At 45.0% G+C, this 19,700-nt stretch overlaps 1 protein-coding gene across 1 annotated transcript; it reads left to right on the forward strand.

Moving 5' to 3' along the window:
• Positions 1–2,654: 2,654 nt before the first annotated feature.
• On the forward strand, positions 2,655–19,370 carry LOC135396463 (ADP-ribosylation factor-like protein 8B-A). Its single transcript, XM_064627447.1, has 5 exons — positions 2,655–2,881; positions 2,949–3,029; positions 3,082–3,155; positions 15,732–15,893; positions 19,145–19,370. Exons 1-5 carry the CDS (start codon positions 2,759–2,761, stop codon positions 19,257–19,259), a joined length of 555 nt encoding a protein of 184 aa, XP_064483517.1. The 5' UTR covers positions 2,655–2,758; the 3' UTR covers positions 19,260–19,370.
• The last annotated feature ends 330 nt before the right edge of the window (positions 19,371–19,700 follow it).

The following is a 19,700-nucleotide window of genomic DNA, read 5'->3' on the forward strand; positions in this document are numbered from 1 at the left end:
CACACTGATCACCCGCGTTTTTCGCCATCTGCGCTACACAGGCCTGCGCACCAAGTGGATTAAAAAAGTAAATCAGATAGACCGCATATACAGCAAAGACACCGTCCGCCATAAAGCCAAGACCGAACGAGAGTGGAACAACACAGTTAAAAAGGAGATGCATTCGATTGAAGAAGATAATTGGCATACTACAACGATGAAAGAGCAGAGCATGAACATCTATAGCCAAAATAAGATTGCACCAGCCCCGGAACCATTCTACAAAGGAGACCGAGCCAGTGGACTCCTGTTTCAGGCTCGGACAGGATCGCTTCTGACCAGGAAAAGATTATCTGAATTGTTTGAGAGGGACCCCCCAACGTGTCCACTATGCGACACCGATGAAATTGAAGATCTCGAACATGTCCTAAGATCATGCCCTGCATTACCTGTACCAGCACTGCAAAAACCTGCTACCTCCGCCCTCGGATTCAACAACGCAGACAAGGACACCATAAATGAAACAAAACGACGCCTACTAGCATGAGATAAGGCCACATAAGTACAATCCAGGAACCCTAACACAAAAAGTCATGCCTCAGCCACGGCCAGCGATTGAGGAACTGCACCTCAGCGGACATTCGACATTCTCTGAAACTTAGAAACCGAAAGTAAACTCGACCATTGTACACTAAAAAAGCCAACACCGAATCCCGAGGCCAAGACAATCGAAGCCAACAGGATCCCTGTGACTACAGCGACTACAGTGTAGAGGTGTGCGCCGCCGCGCCGCCGCCGGACGTCGGGCACTCGCCGTCACCGCCGCCGGACGTCGGGCCCTCGCCGTCTCCGCCGTACCAAAACCGTCGGCGCGCCGCCGCCGCCGTCGATGTTGAAAAATCGGCGCGGCTGTGTAATGTGCCCATTTTGATCCACTTTCTATAAACGAATATCTCCCATACCTAATATTTTGTTTGTTTTTCTTTCATCTTAGGCTCCAGGCTTCATTTGTGGTGTTTTTAGCAGTAACAATTTCATCTCCTGATATGCTGTTTATGCTTTAGAGTTTTCGTTTTCCTGGAGGCACAACTCCAAGAAAACTTCATTCAATTCTTGCAGGTTGTTTGCCGGTCATCCACAAACATCATAGCACTGGTCATTATCCATATACAGGGTGTTTTGGTTTTTTATTCGTCACAGAATTTTTGTTTAAAAAATAGCGGAACGAAATAGATGCCGCTTTTGAGTTCATTACTTACCTCAAATTCATACGGGATAGCAGAACGGAAGATATTCATTGTTGAAAGCCATTCCATGTTTAAGAAATTCTTAAACGCGCACGTGTGTTGAAATGTCCGACGCTGACTGTCGCTATGCAAATGAGCCGAAACAAGAAGTGCGCAATTTCCGAGCGCAGAAATGACGCGAGCTTCGCCTTATCTGGGTTGGAAAGCGATCTATCTGGCCAACAGATTAGCACCGACACCAATCAGCTCGATCGCTCCGAAGCACTTGGTCGTCTCACGTGGATTGCCCTTTTAATTTCGCGAGACCTTAATTTTCGCGAATTTTGCGAATTGAGAAAATTCGAGGAACTCGAGGAGCGCGCGAAATTTAGTTGTTGCGAATAAAGCCCTACTCGATTCGCGAAAATTTAGGGCTGCGAAATTAAATGGTTTTACAGCATTTATCCATGATAACTACAGCCTCTGCAAAAATACTGTTCAATGACGTGGTGTCATATGTCATATTCTTTGCTAACGTTCGCATTCTTCCGTTCGAGCCACTGGATCAGTGGACAGAGCTTTCACGCGTCGCCGTCCTGTGAACGTTCGCAGCACTCGCTATAACTGTTACGTGTATTTGCCATTAAAGGGATGGCTCGTCGTTCTGATGTCTGTCGTCGTTCGCGGTGTCTATGATGGAGAAAGTACTCCCGCTCTGATGTGTTCGTGCGCCCCCTTTGGAGAAGAGAACATATTGAGAGCCCACGGGGCGCGCGCCGATATGACAGCATCGCCGTGACGCCGCTGACGCCGCCGGGCCTTCAACGTGCTCTACGCCGCCGCCGAAAAAAATGCCCACGGCGCACACGGCGCACACCTCTACTACAGTGACGGTGTATGTGCAACTGTGCAGCGACACTAGTGACACCCCACGAACTTTCTTTTTTCTAGACACTTTGTCTAGATTGGTCTAGATCCTCGCTTGTGCATGGTATCTCCTTTTGGGCAAATACCTGCCCTGTTTCGAAAGGGATTAAGCGAACCTGAACCTGAACTCGAGGAATCGAGACCACACTTTTTCAATGGCGGCGCGGCAGAGTTCGGTCTCCTTACTTCTCTCCGTGGCTGAAGTACAAAGTATTGTAGAAGTTGAGGAAGCAATAACTGGGACGATGGGAAGCGCCACCGCTAGCTTCCAAAAATGCGGCGCTGGAGGCTGGGAAGGGGTACGCACGACATGGTCGTTATAATCTAGTAGGTCGTGCTCTGTAGCTGAAGCACCTGGAGGAGTGAGTGACGCGGCAATGATACCCCTCAGGATGTAGCGTCTTGTTCTGCAATCGGCAGAACGAGTGGCGGCAGCAGGCTAAATATTACATATACCGGCGGCGGCTCGTTCGTGAGCATTCTCGTGAGAAGAGCCTAGGTGGCGTCACGAACGTCAAGCAGTATGTGACGTTGAAAGCACGTGATTTCTTCTTGCATGTTGATCGCAGGCGGTGGTGGTATTTACGTTTGGAATCGACATTACTCACTCGTCAAATTGTTAGATAATGTTGTCGCTGATTAACAGGATTTTAGACTGGTTTAAGAGCCTTTTTTGGAAAGAAGAAATGGAACTGACCCTTGTGGGGCTTCAGTACTCTGGCAAGACGACGTTTGTGAACGTGATTGCTGTAAGACAAGTCAGCTGAGATTGGGTGGTATTATCTGCGTACATATTCTGTGCTGGTTTTCTTGCAGTCTGGACAGTTTTGTGAAGATATGATACCCACTGTAGGCTTCAATATGAGGAAGGTTACAAAAGGAAACGTTACAATCAAGGTAAGGCTCAGACACCATTCCGTGGATCGCCGTAACCACCGTGACTTTACAGATCTGGGATATTGGTGGCCAACCCCGGTTTCGCAGCATGTGGGAACGCTACTGCCGAGGTGTCAACGCTATCGTGTGAGTCTTAAAAGCTATAATTTTTGCACAATGCCAGGTAAGTGTAGAAGCAAGAGTCGCGTCACCAGCGGTTAGTTTGGCACTCCTGACTCATGTGACAAATGATTGCATAAGGGACGAACGATACACAAAGCCAATGACAAAATGTAGTTAGGGCCGGCCTTTGGCCGATTTGGTCATCGGGCACCGCGGAGCCGAAAAAGCAACTGAAAACGTAGGTTTCAAACGAAGGCGTCAGTAAACATGTGCAAAAATTGAGGTGTAGAAACCTGACGCAGTGATGGGCGATGAAACTGGCATAGACAGACCAGAGGCAGCGGGGCCCCTTCGCCTTTCCTTGGTCAGGTTGTGTCACGGCGGAAACACTAACGGAGAAGTCGTCGGCTCCGTTAAAAACATGCTGTTTCCGACAGCCACTTGGTCCCCTCGTAAAAAAAAAACGAGAGGAGCGCGGAGAACAAGAGGACAGGGACCGTCTGGGGTGATGTTTCCTCGAACTTTCGACGGGTTCCCGCACACCAACAAATATGTTTTTTCTTAACAGTATGGGCAACTGTAACGGGCCCGGGGCGTTCTTTCTTTAATGCAGTTGGCGACCATAACTGGAAGAGCTAAGTCAAGTGCTCATACATCGGGGGTTTTGGAGGCAATCTGTCACGGAAGTGCCCATGACCATGGGGAACAAGTTTTAAACACTTCACTACAGGCTTTTAAAATAATTAGTATTCAGTTCATCCGATTAAGGAAGATTTAGGTCAGCTTCGTCTGCAATTGTTGTGTCTGTTCCTGCGACGTGGTTCCGACGTGGGATAAATGACCAAGGATTCTTCCTCGGACAAGAACTGTAGTGTCACCCAGTATGTTCCCAGCTCTGAGGACTCCTGTCCCGCCAGATAAGATATTTCTATTGTTTAAAAATGTTTGTGCATCAGTTCAGTGCCTGTGTGTCGCGAGTCAATTTGAATTAGCCTGTGTGCCATTGTTAACCTCGATAGCCTGCGTGTCGCTTAGTTCATCGTAACAGGCTATGCGTTTCACCTTTACATTGAGTTGTATTGACTACGTGGCATTTGTTTGACCATGTTGTTTTCAGCATAGCCTGTGTGGCACAGGGGTGAATCCACATCCTCACTCTGGGTGGGGGGGAGGCATCTTTGTTTGAGCATGTAGTGGGGGAGGGGGAGATGTATAAACTGACGTTTTGCCCCCCTGCGGATCCGCCACTAGTGTGGCAAGTGTGTTATCAAGTTACTATTGTCTGTGAGCTGCAGTAGTGACGTTTGAAGTCCTTATTTTGTACAAACGTTATAGAGTAAAGATCTGTGTTTAGAAAATAACTGGTCGTTCGGGTCACTTACTGACTTAACTACCAACGAGTGACCAGTACGAAATTTATATCAGTCACGAGTAATAGGGTTCATTGATGCCAGTAGGCCCGAACATCGTGAGAAGTACGTTCCCAAATGAGCGACTTGGGGTGTATATAGGGGTGTAAAATATCCTTACTTTTGTACGACTTAGATTTAACAGAGAGACCATGAGAGAGAAAATCTTAGTATGATACGCCGCGAACGATGGCCCAACAGCCTTTTCTTTGTATTTGTGTCCGGGGGGGATCTGTGTATTTTGCCAGGAAAAGTCAGCGAGAAAAGACGTCTTGCTCTCCCCTGTTTCCGGGGGCCTTACCTTTCTTCTTTTGTGTAATTTGCATCTCATTAATGCACAGCCAGGGTGTCGAACCGAAACATTTTTCGTTCCGGTTCTATCATAAACGGTCCGATACCGCTTCTGCTCAGGAGCAAAAACATACCGGTTCATACCGGTTTTAATCGGTTCCGCTTCTGGTGGGCATTTTCATTCACAGAAAAAAAAATCAATGTTGCTAAGTGTAAACCCGTTTATTCCGGCTCTGCGCTTTCTTAAAAGACAGCGGTATAAAGGTAGATGGGTAGAAATCCAGCGAACCGGTAGAATGTAGGATGCGGTATAAAGGACCGCTTATAAATTCCATCACTCCCAATTATTATATTTTAACACGTAAGAACTGGAGCTGCAGACTTCCTTAGGGCAGGCACCTAGCTTCAATACAGCACAATCCAGTTAAACTTATCTCTAAAGAAGAGACGCGTTGCACGACATTACCTATAGAGAAGCCATTATGCAGCCCCCTTGGGTGCGGTTTAGTTGAGGAGAGTTTGGGCGGATGAAATTAAAACGAACACTACAGCACATTGGTAGAGAGTCACAACCGGTCACATGTACCTCTAAGTCTTTGTACGCGAACGATAAAACGTTACAAAGGGAGCCTAAGGGTCATGGTATACCGACATACATTACACCGTAACCGTGACCTTCGTAAAGTATCCATGACATGACTTCAGAGCACACGACGTCAGTTCCATTCGCCTATTCGTAGCCCAAACCGGCGAAGTTTTTTCTTGGACCCAAAACCGTTTAATAAATTTTTCGATATCCCTCCTGAGCGAAAAAAACGTATATGGTTTCGATTACGGTTCGCACCAAAATAGCGTTTTTTTTTTGTTGTTTTTTTTTTCTTTTCAGTTTTCGGTTGTGGTTTTCAGTTCGCTCCGACACCCTGTGCACAGCCTCTCCTGTGAGAAAGAACGACTCCCTCAAATACTCTTTTCAGAAAGAATTAAATAAATCAGTTGAGCTCAACTAATTCTTCATAATGCATTGTTCAGTCTGAACTGTGCAGAACCTTTGACTTTGAAAACATGGTGAAAGACTTAGCTGAGAAGAAAGCAAGAAAGGTGCTCCTTTCATAAGAAGATACAACAACTACTGTGACCCTCAGAAATACAAATTATGCATACATGCTGAAATAATCTTCTAAATCATTCAGTGCTTTCACACATCAAGCGTCATGGAACAGCTGGTCGCCCCAGTGCGACCTATATTTCCTTCTCTTTTTTTTTCTACATCTATTCTATTCTATTCTACAGATTATGACATTTCTGCTTTATTTGTTGGTGCTTGTGTCCTCATTATATTTTAATAAAAACCCTATGTCACAAACAAACAGATTTTGCATGCACCAGAAGTGAACGAAGATTAAGTTCGTGCTTGTCCATTTGCAGTCCTACACGTCATGCCATGCACATCACGAAGACTATTCTTATACAACGAGATTTGGCCGAGGCAGACCAACAATTAGGGACGACACAGACAAGTTTCCACTCGTTACTATTCTTATGTCCCTATCTCTGTAGGAGTGGCTGTTCGCCCTCCTTGCATTTCTTTTTAGTTTGCAATTTATTTTCTAATTATTTTCTTCCGGAATAGCAAGCCAACACTCCGTTTGGCTGACCTCTTCTTCTCCTACCTCTCCCTTTGCATTTAGTCTTCTCATAAATAACCCCCCTCCCCCCGCATTTCGACGTAAGGTTAATGTGACAATTTAGGCAGGGCCAGTGCCGCTGTCCCACCAGTCTGCTTGCATTTTGTCCCACTTTTGGCCGGAACGATCCCGAATGAAAAAAAGTTGTGGTTAACCAAGGGTTTCCCACACTGGCCTCCTCTGGTTGACATATTTCCACTATCTAGCCTATGGAACATGTATTATGATGTGTTGGCTAATAGCCCGTCCCTTTGACAGTACTTCATGGAGACGAAAGGTTGAAGATCGCGGTGCACGCTTTGCTCTTCCAGCTGTCCTGGCTGGAGGAGAATGGTCTTGACATAATGATCAGTCATCGCGATGTTGACAATAATGACAAAATGGAAGTGCAAGTGCAGCGATTCAGCATCTTCCGGGCGAGATTTTTTTGTTCATATCCGTACGACTATGAGGACAACAGTAAACAGAATACAGTCTGGTCAAAATAATTAATGTGCGCTCGTGGCGGTACGAAAATTGCGAAATGTAATAACTACTAACCTCCATGTTCCAAACAAAACAGAAGCGACAGAATGCAATATGGACAACAACTCGTGCCTGAGGGGAATATGTTCACATTGAGTAAGGGCCATGAGACAGTCAGCACCACAGGCGATTCGTGCGGGATGCCAGTGGCATCCTGGTCCAAATGTTAATGGTTACTGGTTACACTCGACTCGTTCCAGTTGTGCATATTTTTTAGGAATTACCTCACTTTCGGTTTCTAGGTATTGGCCGGGGGGGGGCACCACTATAACGAATCGGGCCCCACAGATGCTAAGGCCGGCCCTGAATGTAGTGCTGCCGAAGAAGACGCAGACATGTGAGAAATTAGCATGAGGGAGCAGTCCCAGTATTATAGAGCTGATGAGTTTCGTGATTTTGTTAACAGCCAGTGCTCCAATTATTAGCCAAAAATAATAATTGTGTATTCAGTTCAATGCAATAAATGTACTGTTTGGGGCACTGTTGTCTAAAATCTCTAGCCCATGGGGGAGCGATCCCTATCGGCAGTGTCTCGCACGAAGGGACTATACCAATACCACTGCTCTCCCTAGCAGACGCCGCCGAGTACACGATGATTCTCTATCCCGACAGGTGCCGCTGCGTGGCCTTACCTTGGGGATTACATTGGTATCGTTCCTTCGTGCGCGATATTGCCAATAGGGGACTGCTTGGCCATGGCCTGGAGATTTTAGACGACCGTGTCCCAAACAATGCATATGAAATTCTGTATTCACGTAAGCCTGAAAGTGCTGTAATGCATGGTACACAACAAAGTGGGCTTTGCATCGAGATCTTGTGTCGTATGCACGTCACACATCCATAGGTGGCACCTTGCAGCGGAACTAGCACAGTAGACCTCTCTCGCTTAGTCAAGCAAAAATATCTCTGGAGAAGTAGAAATTAGGACTAAAAGCCCTGGGATATATGTTCGCACAAAAGGTATGACAGCAGCTGGTCAGAAATGCTCCTTCACTCGACACCCAGTCGTTGCGTGAATTAAGTCGCCTAATAGTGATGTGCGTGTCTTCGTTTTTCTTTTTTGCGGTTGCATATCGCACTGCCCGTCCTGCACCTTGACTGGGTGCTTCCGCTTGCAGACAATTCTTGGCACCCAATACAGAAGCGCTTCCAGACTTGGTATCACCATGCGCGAAGAGCAGCATGGGCGAGATTGCTGCCGCTGCGCTCATTCTTGTAGCCCAATTATCTCAGGGAGATTTGCACTGCACAAAGGAAATATTTTGTGTGACGGTTCCTGAAGGCAGGGGTGTATAGGGGGGTGGGGGGGGGGGACATAGGGAGCTCCAGCCCACACCAGCTAGACAGAAGGCAGCGCTGCTTAGTGTAACGTCATCCTACTTAGATCGGCATCAGCCAATTACGCGAAAGCGGTGTCCCGGCGAAAGCAGATGACACACACTTCATTTGAGAGAAACCATCTGTATAGGCTGATGTATCACGAGGGCGATGGGATATTGGAGGGGGACTTCTCTTCTGGGTGGTGTTACTTCAGCCCCCTCCAAAATATAGACGACGAAAACTTTTCAGTAGCAATTAGTATAGTTACAATTATTTTCTTGTCGATGCTGCACTGCTGTATGTGAGACGAGCCTTGTGAAGTCGAAATTGTTATTAATCAAACAGCAGGAGAAAGCTGGTCGGACCACTGGTCGTACCATAGATTACTATAGCACACAGTTCGTTAGCACCATGGTTTGACTAATTAATGAGAAGGTTAACCAACACAAAGAAGCGCTTTTCCGCAGAATTTGTGGTGACAAGAACCCTGAACTTCTGGCCGCTTACCATCCCACGTGATCAAGGAAGTAAAAAGGGACTTCTATACGGACACGCAAGTTTCTCCACTGCATTTGTCTCTAGTAACATTGGTCATGTACGTTCTGTTCAAGAAACCGCCCTACCTCCAATGAATGAAATTTCAATCCCAATAAACGAGATTGGGAGGATAATTGATGGTCTCAAAATGTCTTCAGCGACTCGACGGTTTCAATGCAGTTTTGAAAAGTACAAAATGGCTCAAGTGTGTACCTGGAGTTATCTTCTCGCAGTCCCTTTCATCCGTTGTTGTCCCTCTCGATTGGCACTTGGGGAAGGTTGTTCCAATTTTTAAAAGTGTAGACTGCAATGATCCATTACATTACGGACCCATTTCTTTGAAGAGTATTCCTTGCAAAATCCTTGAACATATTGTTTATTGTAATCTTTCTTCATTCTTGGGAGCTCACTCTTTCTTTTATCAGCATCAACACGGATTCCGTAGAAGATACTCGTGCGAAACACAACCTGCCAGTCTTGTTCACGACATGCAAATCGGCCTGGATAAGGGGGTGGTGACAGACACTCTTTTTCTTCAAGAAGACCTCACAAAGGCATTTGATAAGGTATCTCACGTAGGTCTCCTTCTTAAGTTATCTCCTTTAAACCTCCCCCATCCCTTTTAACCTAGGTCGAGCAGTTCCTGTCTCATCGCAAGCAAGCAACGATAGTTGATGGTACTTTCAATCCAATTCATTTATTCCAATTCAAGTTCTGGTTTTAAATACATGTATTTACATTGCGTTAGATGCAAGGAGGGTGGGGAACTTTAAACTTTATCATCCTTTTGCCCTGTTACATTGGGTGTCCCTCAGAGCACCGTTCTTGGCCCACTTGTAATTTCTCTTATACGATAATGACCTGCACATTAATATTACTTCAGGAGGGCCTCTCTTCGCAGGTGAATGTGTGGTGTATCGAGCGATAACATCCATCTCAGGCCCAATCATATTACAGCGCGATCTAAACTTCATGGGTGAATGGTGCAGAGTTTGGCACGTGGAGCTTAGCGTACTGATGTGTGTATTTGTTTCTTTCACCTGCTCCCCATATCCCCCAACTTCTACTTATTCTATCTCCAATCACTCTTTCTTTCCATCCACATCTTGTAAATGCTTGGGACTTACCTTTCTATCTATCTTTTCTTAGCCTTCTGTGAGAGGGCCAACTGCTCGCTTGCATTCCTTCGACGTGATAGACAAGCGCCCATAAATGTTAGACTACTAGTGTATACAACATTGGTCTGACCTCAATTGCAGTACGCAGCATCGTTATGGGACCGTCATCAGTCACACCTAGAAACCCTAGTGTCAGTACAAAGCGTCCGTTTTATATTGTCGGATTATTCTGTCCAGTCCAGCGTGTCCTTAATGAAACTTACCATATCTATTCCCACTTTGAGCTTAAAGGAGCTCAGAAAGCCGTCTAAAAAATTTTGAGTTCCGAACGTGTTGCGAAAGCAACTTAACTTGATGACTGACACACAAGTTTTCTCTGCGCGCGACATTTTTCATTGAAAAAAAAGACATTTGAACATCGCCGCACGTGCTCCCGCTCGACTCACTCCTCAGGGTCAAACGAGGAGGAGAAGGAAAGGACGTCATAGGTGATGTCATTAGGGGCGAAAGAGGCGACCGTGCTTACGACGTGGTTCAGAGTGAAAAATAGCAGACAACATTTCTCTAAACCAACCAGTGGGCTCACTCCTCCTGACGTCAAAATGACGTGGGTGGCTTGTCGGCTCGTTCTGTGAATTGCCACCATTGCACACAGTCTCGATTTTCAAAATCGAATTCTGTGATATTTGTGCGTCTGTTGATTGAATTACTTTGCGTGGTGCATTTTAATAGGCAGGATAACTGCCTCGTTTAAAAAAAATGGTGGTGATTGAAGGAGGAAGTATTTTCAGATTTGTCTGTTTCACAACTTCTTTTATTTTTCATCCCTGAGTCTGTTGCACATCATTCGAGCCCAGTATGTTTCTCATCGTACCGACCATGGTCAAAAAGTGTCAGACTGTTTGTCGTGCTGGGTCCCTCAGACAGTCTCTTTTACCACTTGCTGAAACAGAGTGGAATTTTCTGCCACAGGGCATTGTTGACACCCCAGGCCCTATAATCTTTGTCAGACATTTACTTTCCTATCTGTTTGACCGATAGTGATTTCATGTCAAATCAGTGTCACAATGCTTATGTCATCATTCTTTTACTTGCTACCTGCAGTGGCCAGTTTACTGTTGTTTTCCCTAATGACTGTTGTTAAGATTCACGTTTGTTGAAAATGGAATATTGGAATTTACCCGACAAAGCATGTCAGGGTTATTAAATAATCGAATGAAATTGATAAAGATTGCAGAGCATGCCGCGATCTGTGTTGGCAACAATAAAACGGCTACGTCGCCCTGCCGGAAAGTCTGTGGATGCAGAAATTATCTGCTTTTGACTGGGGACTGCGGGAGCTCTCGTACGTTTTCTTTCGGTTCTTATGGGAAAGACGCACGTTCTAAGTAGTGGACAACTTCTGGCTTAGAACAACTATGTCAATCCTCTGAGATAAGTTGAAAGTCGCAGGTCAATCCCACCCACAATCACAAATCTGAAGTCTTCTGTCATCGGCGTGTGTGCGGTGGCATTACAGCTCCGAACAAAAATGTATTACACGTGCTTCTGTTACACTTCCCGCTGCGCACTGATCATGTTTCTAAATGAAGTGTCGCTCACGGCGTACATGGAGAAGGAGTGCATGTTTATTTAAAAACCGCATGAAATACTCGCAGAAAGAAAACGTGTCTTAGCTTCCACGTATCTGATTATGCACCACAAAGCTCGGAAACCCCACAGTCAATGCACCACGGACTATTCGCGTATTGCGCGACCTGTAGGTGGCGCATCTTAACTCCAACCCGGGCGTATCCAGGTTGTCACTTAGTTTCGATTTTGAGATTTCTGAACTGCAATGTTGATTCTCGATGCGTTGAAGGCGAACGAGTATTAAACGCTGCTCGTATACTTCTGGCAGGCGTAACCGAGTTGTCCAAAGAGAAGGCTATAGTTGTCGCATATTATATGCGAAGTTCCGGCGTGTTTGATCTACCATACTTCGTGAAGGTGAATTTCACGCTTACCGGCTGTGAGGCCGAAATAGCAAGCAGCGAGTGTCCTGTGCTGCAGGAATGTCAGAGACATGCAAGCACAGCATATCTGTGTTGATGCTCTCTTACAGATAAGATCTTTTAAGTGTGTAGCGCGTGTAGGAATGTATAGCTTAGAATTTACAGGGTAATGTTGCCACATCCGTCTGTCACTGGTGCGCATGTTTTTAGCATGTTTTTAACCGTAACGAAACGTCGCATTCTTTCCAAAGTGATTTGATGCGCTGATTCAAATGCACAGTTCCAAAACTGACTTGGTATACGTTTTCGCGCTATTCCTTGCGCTTTATTGCACATAATGGCTACTCAAGTTCGAAAAATATTGTTCTGTTTTGCATAGACTAGGTTTTGCTTCCCTTCCTGACGTGAGTTGCACAGAAGTGTGCTTTAGAAAAAAGAAAAACGTTCATCAGATATGCAGGCAGTGCCGCTCCAAGAGCTCTGTCATACACACATAAGCATTGCTGATGTAACAGGTTTGCTGATTTTGCGTCGCTCAATCCATCTCTTCCGAGGATGCGTCAAAGTAGGCGGTATTCCATGTGTGGAAAAAATAAAACGCGGAAAGACAAACTGCTGTCCCCTCGGCGCACGTAGTCGCACTGTGGCACAGAACAAAAGTCGTTTGGTTTTGTTTGCTGGTCGTTGTCTGCACTGCTTCCTTCATCCACGATTTCAACAGCAAAATACAGGTGCAGCTCAGCGACCCATGCGAAAAGTAGCAAGTCCTCCACAAGTGAACGCGGGGTGGGCCGTGTGTACCTGGATCAGCTAGTCCCGAGTTTCACCGCTGTGCGGCGTCAATTTGGCGAAAAACGCGAATATTCTCGGCTCACGGAGATATACGTCTGAGCATCCTCATTTCGAGAACAAAGTGGAGCTTATGGGGATGACTCAACCCAAGATCCTTCTGCAAGTTTCCACTGCCATGGCAACGGCGACAGCTGAAAACTGCTGCTTTGCTCTTCGCTCAGCCAATGGGCGACATACCCGCACGCTGATGTCATGCGTGACGTTGTATGAGAGTGAAGTGCCGGCTGGTGCAGGTTTCGTCGTCTGCTATTACGGCACGTTCGACAAATTCCTTGAAAACGACTTTATTATTCTGAATGTAACTTTGACGGTTGTATGCGTACAGTATTCGTGAAGATAATTTTGGCTAAGTTTCGGAATCACCCTGGCTGTACAAAACTGTCCCTTTAAGCCACTTGGAATGTCTACAGCTGTGTGCTTTCCCTGGTATTTTGGTAAAGAGCACAGTGAAGCCCTGAAACACCATGAGCCCCAAACTTTTGCTAATTGAAAAACTTGTGAATTTTAAGCGTACGCTGAAATTTTGGGCTAGAATTGATGCTTCAAAAACAATGCTGGAATCATCAAGTTTATTTTTACAATTAATGGCTGGTACCGTTTGAACTACTTTGCAACACAACCATGTGCAATCAAAGAAAAGAAACATTGTGTACAACCATGTGCAGGACAGCTTTTATCAAATGGCGATACAGGTCGTTTCGGGCACCTACTGAGACCTAAATTACAGCACCCAGAATTCGCAAAATTTAGTGACTGCGAATATGTTCGCTGTATCCGATTCACGAAGAATTAGGGCTGTCACTAGAGGGTTTTGGAAGTAGAGGTCATACTATGGATTCCTCCAAACTGTGTGATCATCATTTATTTTATCTTTATTTATAATACCCTCAGAGCCATAAGGCATTGAAGAGGGGATGGGCGATTATAACATGACAATAGACAATAGCTTTTACAAAACACACATAAAAAAAACAGATAGTACAAAGAAGAAAAGGAAGACTGGGAGACAGCTTCACAAAGTGCATAAACAACAGAGCATATGTGCATCACTGCATGTATAAACATGATATGGCGTCATTGAAGGCAGGCAGGCTGTCGATGTTTGCAGTGTCACGTGTCAAGTGGTACGGATGAAGAAATAATTAAAAAACGACTTGGTGTTACCAGTGTTTACATAGACTTTCCGAAAATGGTCAATGCAGTGAGAGATGTACGAGGGTGGTTCCATAAGTTTCCAGCCCAACCAACTTTTAACAGTCATAGAGACGAAACAAGTGTATCACTTTTCGACATAGTCACCCTTAACTTCGATACACTTTTGACACCTTTCAATCAGCATTCTTACACCCTCGAAAACATAGTCCGAAGTTTTGTCTGCGAAATGCTGGAAAACTGCCTCTTGCACCTCACTATCGTTTTGAAATCTCCGTCCTCTGAGATCCCTCTTCAAGTTTGAGAACAGGAAGTAGTCACTCGGTGCCAAGTATGGACTGTAGGGTGGGTGGTGGATTTCTTCGAAGTCGCACCCCTTCAGTGCAGCCTTGGCAACAGAAGCCGTGGGGACAGGGGCATTGTCCTGGAGCAACCGGACACCTTGACTCAACCTGCCGCGCCTGTTTTCCTTGATTGGCGTCTCGCAGTCGGTGCAGGAGTGAAGCATAACAAGTCGCATTCGCTGTGGTGTTCCTCTCTTTGAAGTTGATGAGGAGGATCCCGTGACAATCTCAAAATATTGTTGCCATGATCTTCTTTGTGCATTGTGTGACCTTGGCTTTTCTTGGAGGTGCTTCTCCTGGTTTGCGCCATTCCATCGACTCCTTTTTCGAAAGGGGATCATAGTAGAGCACCCTAGTCTCATCCCCTGTGACAATTGACTTCAATACTTCTTCTTCGTTCTCTTGACAGAGCTCCAAAAACTCTTTGGCACAGACGACGCGCTGTCGCTTTTGAATTAGTCGAGAGAAGTCGTGGCACCCATCTCGCACTGACCTTTTTCATGTGAAGGCCCTCGCCGATGATGCGAAAAACGGTTGTTTTGGAAAGCCCCAGCCTTTCTGATATTTCCTTCACCTTCAGACGCCTGTCGCTCAGCACTTCCTCATCGACAAGAGACAAATTTTCTTGTGTCACCACTTCCACTGGACGACCATCGCGTGAATCATCTTCACTGGACTCTCACCCCAGTCGAAACTGCTTAGCCCAGTCTTTTACCGTTGTGTACGACGGAGAAGCTTCCCTGTACACGTTGTCCAGTCGCGCTTTAATTTCTTTAGGAGAAAGTCTTTTGTCAAGAATTTTATCACAGTGCGGTACTCGATTTTTTCCATTTTAACTGAAGAGTGCACCCTGGCTGTTTGAAATGTCGCTCTCAAACAGACAAAAGCATGGAGAGGGTTGAGGGTGGTGCTTCAGCCTTCCAACAGATGGCGCCACGTGTCCTTAATCGCATTTTCAAATTCGTGCGCATTTTCTACCTCAGGCCGGAAACTTATGGAACCACCCTCGTAGTTATGGGAGGAAAGGTATGACGAGAGAACCGGGTCTTCGTGGTGGTATATCTTGAAAAAGAGGGTGAGACAGGCAACTTTGCGACGATTAGAGAGGAGTGGTAGGTTTAAATACTCTAGTACTTTAAATTAGTGAGCATTATTCACTTTTGTGTGTTCTTTTTGGTTGACATGATTTTGCTTTACTTAACCTCACCATATGATTCCTAACAATGGAAGTCAGAGCTTCAGTAGTGAAAGTTTGTAACTCAAAGTATACTGATGGTTTGCACCAGTACAAGGTATCCATGCTCTGAGATAACTGTGTGCAGCAGCGGTACTGGCTACACAGTTGATTAGTGCAATGGTTCATCCTATTGCAGGTACATGGTGGATGCATCAGACCAGGACAAGATTGAGGCATCTCGTAATGAACTGCATAATCTGCTGGATAAACAACAGCTGGCTGGAATTCCTGTACTCGTCTTGGGCAACAAACGTGATCTGCCTACTGCACTAGACGAGAAAGAGCTCATAGATCAGATGTGAGTTTGACTTGCCTCTAATACCTCCTTTGCTCGCAAGCCATTGTACGACATGTACACAAGTGTGTGCGTGACTGATTCAGACATATCCACTAGAAAACTGTCTAAACGTACCTCTTTTTTTGTATGTTGGATTTCTCAAACTGAAATACTGTAGTACAGGGGTGAACTCGCGCTGGGTCGGGCAGTGTGGTCCAGTCAACCTCTCTGATTTATTTATTTCAAATATATATCGAATCCTAGTCTCTAGGAAGCATATTGGCAGTGAAAGAAATTGCAAATAATTGGCAATTATTTTTTAATTACCTTTTTACATGCGGACGTTTTGACTATAGAGCACTTCCTCTGAAGATTGACACCACGTATCTTCATAATATCAACATATTCAGTATCAGTATCAACATATTCAGCTGAATTTTTTTCCATGCTGTCAGTGGTGGGTCGCATTGTATCCTAGGTTCGGAAAATTCGAAGGTTACCTCATTTATAAAATTTGACACTTTTTTGACACCTCACTGATCTTCTCTTAGTTGTGATACTTAAAAGTAATTTATATAATTGTGTTTGCCTCGAAATGTCCTTTCTTATCGTAGCAAGCACATTGTTTTGTGATTTGGACAATGCACCCAACGGCTGTTTTGTGAGGGGTGGTCTACCGAATATTCAACAGCGTGATTCCCATATGTGCCCACTCATGACATAGTTCATATTTCGCAAAAATGTGGTTCATGACGACTTAAAATAGCACATCAAATGAAAATTTGCTTCAGCGATGGACGAAGTTGCATTTCAGAGGTGCAAAGTACCCCTGCAGCGACTTCTCAGTGAAGGGTGCAGCAATTGCTAGAGCCGTTTTTTTTTCCCTTGGAGGTCACTCAAAAGTGCACCGTTATCTGAAATAAAGGCAAACTACGGCTTTAAGGAGATTTATTGAACAAACAACATCAACTTTGAAGAGAAATATTGAAGAGCCTGCACAGAAGCATGATATGCATGGGTTCTGTGTGGGAGGAAGAAGATACAACTTGTGTTTCAGATAAAAGTGTACTTTTGAGTGAGCTCCAGGGAAAGAACAACAGCTCTAGCTGTTGCTGTGCCCTTTACTGAGAAGTTGCTGCACGGGTAGCTTGCACCTCAGAAATGTAACTTTGCCCATCTCTGAAGTGAATTTTCGTCTGATGTGCTATTTTAAGTCGTCATGAACAACATTTGTGAGAAATATGAACGACGTCACATATGGGCGTACATGAGAAGGGTGCTGTTGAATTTACTCATTTTCGGTAGATAACCCCTCACACAACAGCCGTTGGGAGCATTGTCGAAATCACAAAACAGTGTGCTTGCTACGAGAAGAAAGGACATTTTGAGGCACACACAATTGTATAAATTGCTTTTAGGTATCATGACTGAGAGAAGATCAGTGAGGTGCCAAAAACGTGTCAAATGTTACAAATGAGATAACTTTGGGATTTTTTAACTGAACAAAGGTAGACCTTCGAATCTTCAGAACCTAGGATACGATGCAACCCACCACTGACAGTATTTGAAAAAAAGGCGGCGGCGAAGTTTCTGCTTGCAACATATGGTAGCATGCTGGCATGAAGTTCTCAAGCTTATACCAACTACCTACAGGACCAATTTCTACAGTAGCAGACCTGCCAAGTCTCCTGGTTTATCTGGGAGACTCGCAGATTTATACCCTTGTCCCACAGGCAGCGCTAACCGCAGTTAAGGCAACCGGTTCTGAAAGTAACAGCGGTTCGCCGCAGTCATACGGCCGACCGAACGGAGGTTATGCCGCTAATCACGGTTATGGGAAACCGAGCTTGGCAGCCTCAGTTTCACGAGGTGACCGAGGAAATGGACGGTTGCCTTAACCGTGGTTAGCGCTGCCCGTATGACACTTCCCGCAAATGATTATGTGTGTACATGTATTTAATGACTAAGCTTTTTAATAGAGATGGGACGAATCCAGAATTTCTCGAATCCGAATCCAAGGAAGGTTCTGCGAATCCACGAATCTTACGAATCTCGAATCTTTCTAATCCTTTCTTCGCAAAGAGTTTAAAAAGCCAGGGAAAAAACACTTCTATTGAAAAGTGTTTTGAAGCAGAATTTGATATCTTTGTTTAATTAACAACAAACTTCGAGAGAAGACATACCCATCATATACTTCCTCCTAAGTGTAGCTTATTTAACATGATGTTCATCGACTACAGGAAATACATAAACTCAAGAGCCTGGATTCCCTCCATAGAACTAAGAAAAAATCAAAGCAAAACCGTGTTACTTTTAAACTTCTAATATCTGCGCTTTGTGTCATGGTTTTGACGCGCCCCGCGGGGGCCACCGGCCAAGCAGGCTTGGAGGCGCCGATTTTAGAAAGAAACAAACAAACGTGGTTGGTGGATTCGAAAGATTCGATTCGGTTGGCACATCCCTACTTTTTAATTACCGTAATGCCCTTTTCTTTTCATGATATACAGCGTAATTAATATATACCTGGCGCTTGTGTTACAGTCACGTGGTCACTGCTAACATGTCACAAACTGCCGTGTGACAGCACAAGGCGTGGTTCACGATAACTGCGGTTTGGTCAGGTAACTGCGGTTAAACGTAACCACAGCTAAGACTGCCTGTGTGACAAGGACATCAGACCGTTTTGTACGATTAACGATTGTACGATTTTTTGGTAAAACATGCGTGTCTTATACGCAAGTAAATAAGGTAAAATATTGAAACGTATGAATACCAATAAGGGGAATGGGGCCTCGTAGCTTTTAGTACTGCTACTGTGGCTTGTGTAACCCAGTGACAGCACTTCAAGAAAATATGTTTGAAACCAGTGGTGCCTATTGAAAACAGTGATAAACACTCAATGTGGCTTTGTTTACAAGATCATTAGTGTTTACAAAGGACAACTGAGGGCACACCGTTTCTCTCCTTTTTTTCTTTTGGCAAGTTTTTAGGTGCTTGCGCGCACAAAAAGTTGCATTTCTGAGTTTGGGGACATGTACTGTTTTGCATGAAAATGGGCCATTTTGGAATTTGTAAAAAATATGCAGTTACATGACTGCAAATCTGTCATCATTGCTTCCTAAAATTGTGTCCCCTAAGCTGCGCTTGTACATGTATGCTGCTGCAGAAAAGAATCGGATGCATACAATCTACAGACCTATTCCAAGACCTGTCCAGTCCAAGTGGCAGAGTACCAATGCAACACTTGCATTGCTGGTTTTACTCTCTTCCAGGAATCTGAGTGCCATTCAGGATCGGGAGATTTGCTGCTACTCCATCTCTTGTAAGGAGCGAGACAATATTGACATCACCCTCCAGTGGCTCATCTCGCACTCAAAGTCGCATTGAGATTGACATTCCAAATATTGACCTATATTTATGTGTGTGTTATATTTAAAGCGAATTCGTTTACTTGATCCCCCTACTTTAGTGTGAAATAAATACAAATTTCCCATGCCACTCCTAGGTTTGCTGGGCTTTTGTATATGTGTTTGTAGAATTGATAGCCGCAGTAAGGCATTCTGCTTGGCCATGAAGTATAGTGTTATTTACAAGAACAGCTTCAGAAGAGTTTACAGAACAGTTTCGTGCAAGCGGGCCCAGGGCCCTCTTGCACGAAACAAACTTAGTGTAATACTTAACGAGTTCCCCACTTAGTGTAGTGCCGGAGCCGTAAGTGGCTTGCACGAAACTTCTACAACACTAAAGTGGTGGCGCTCGCTCCGCGCAGTTTAGGACGCTGGCCAAGGGTCCTAGGAGCACCCTAAACTACCGTACTAAAGCTTAGGA

This window comes from Ornithodoros turicata, chromosome 6 (assembly GCF_037126465.1).
Source record: "Ornithodoros turicata isolate Travis chromosome 6, ASM3712646v1, whole genome shotgun sequence".
NCBI lineage: Eukaryota > Metazoa > Arthropoda > Arachnida > Ixodida > Argasidae > Ornithodoros > Ornithodoros turicata.

Excerpts from the sequence above, each read along its gene's own strand:
- LOC135396463 (XM_064627447.1), top strand. The coding sequence starts at position 2,759 with ATGTTGTCGCTGATTAACAGGATTTTAGACTGGTTTAAGAGCCTTTTT. Across the intron at positions 2,882-2,948 it reads CGTTTGTGAACGTGATTGCT|TCTGGACAGTTTTGTGAAGA; the intron begins GTAAGACAAGTC and ends GTTTTCTTGCAG. Across the intron at positions 15,894-19,144 it reads AAAGAGCTCATAGATCAGAT|GAATCTGAGTGCCATTCAGG; the intron begins GTGAGTTTGACT and ends ACTCTCTTCCAG.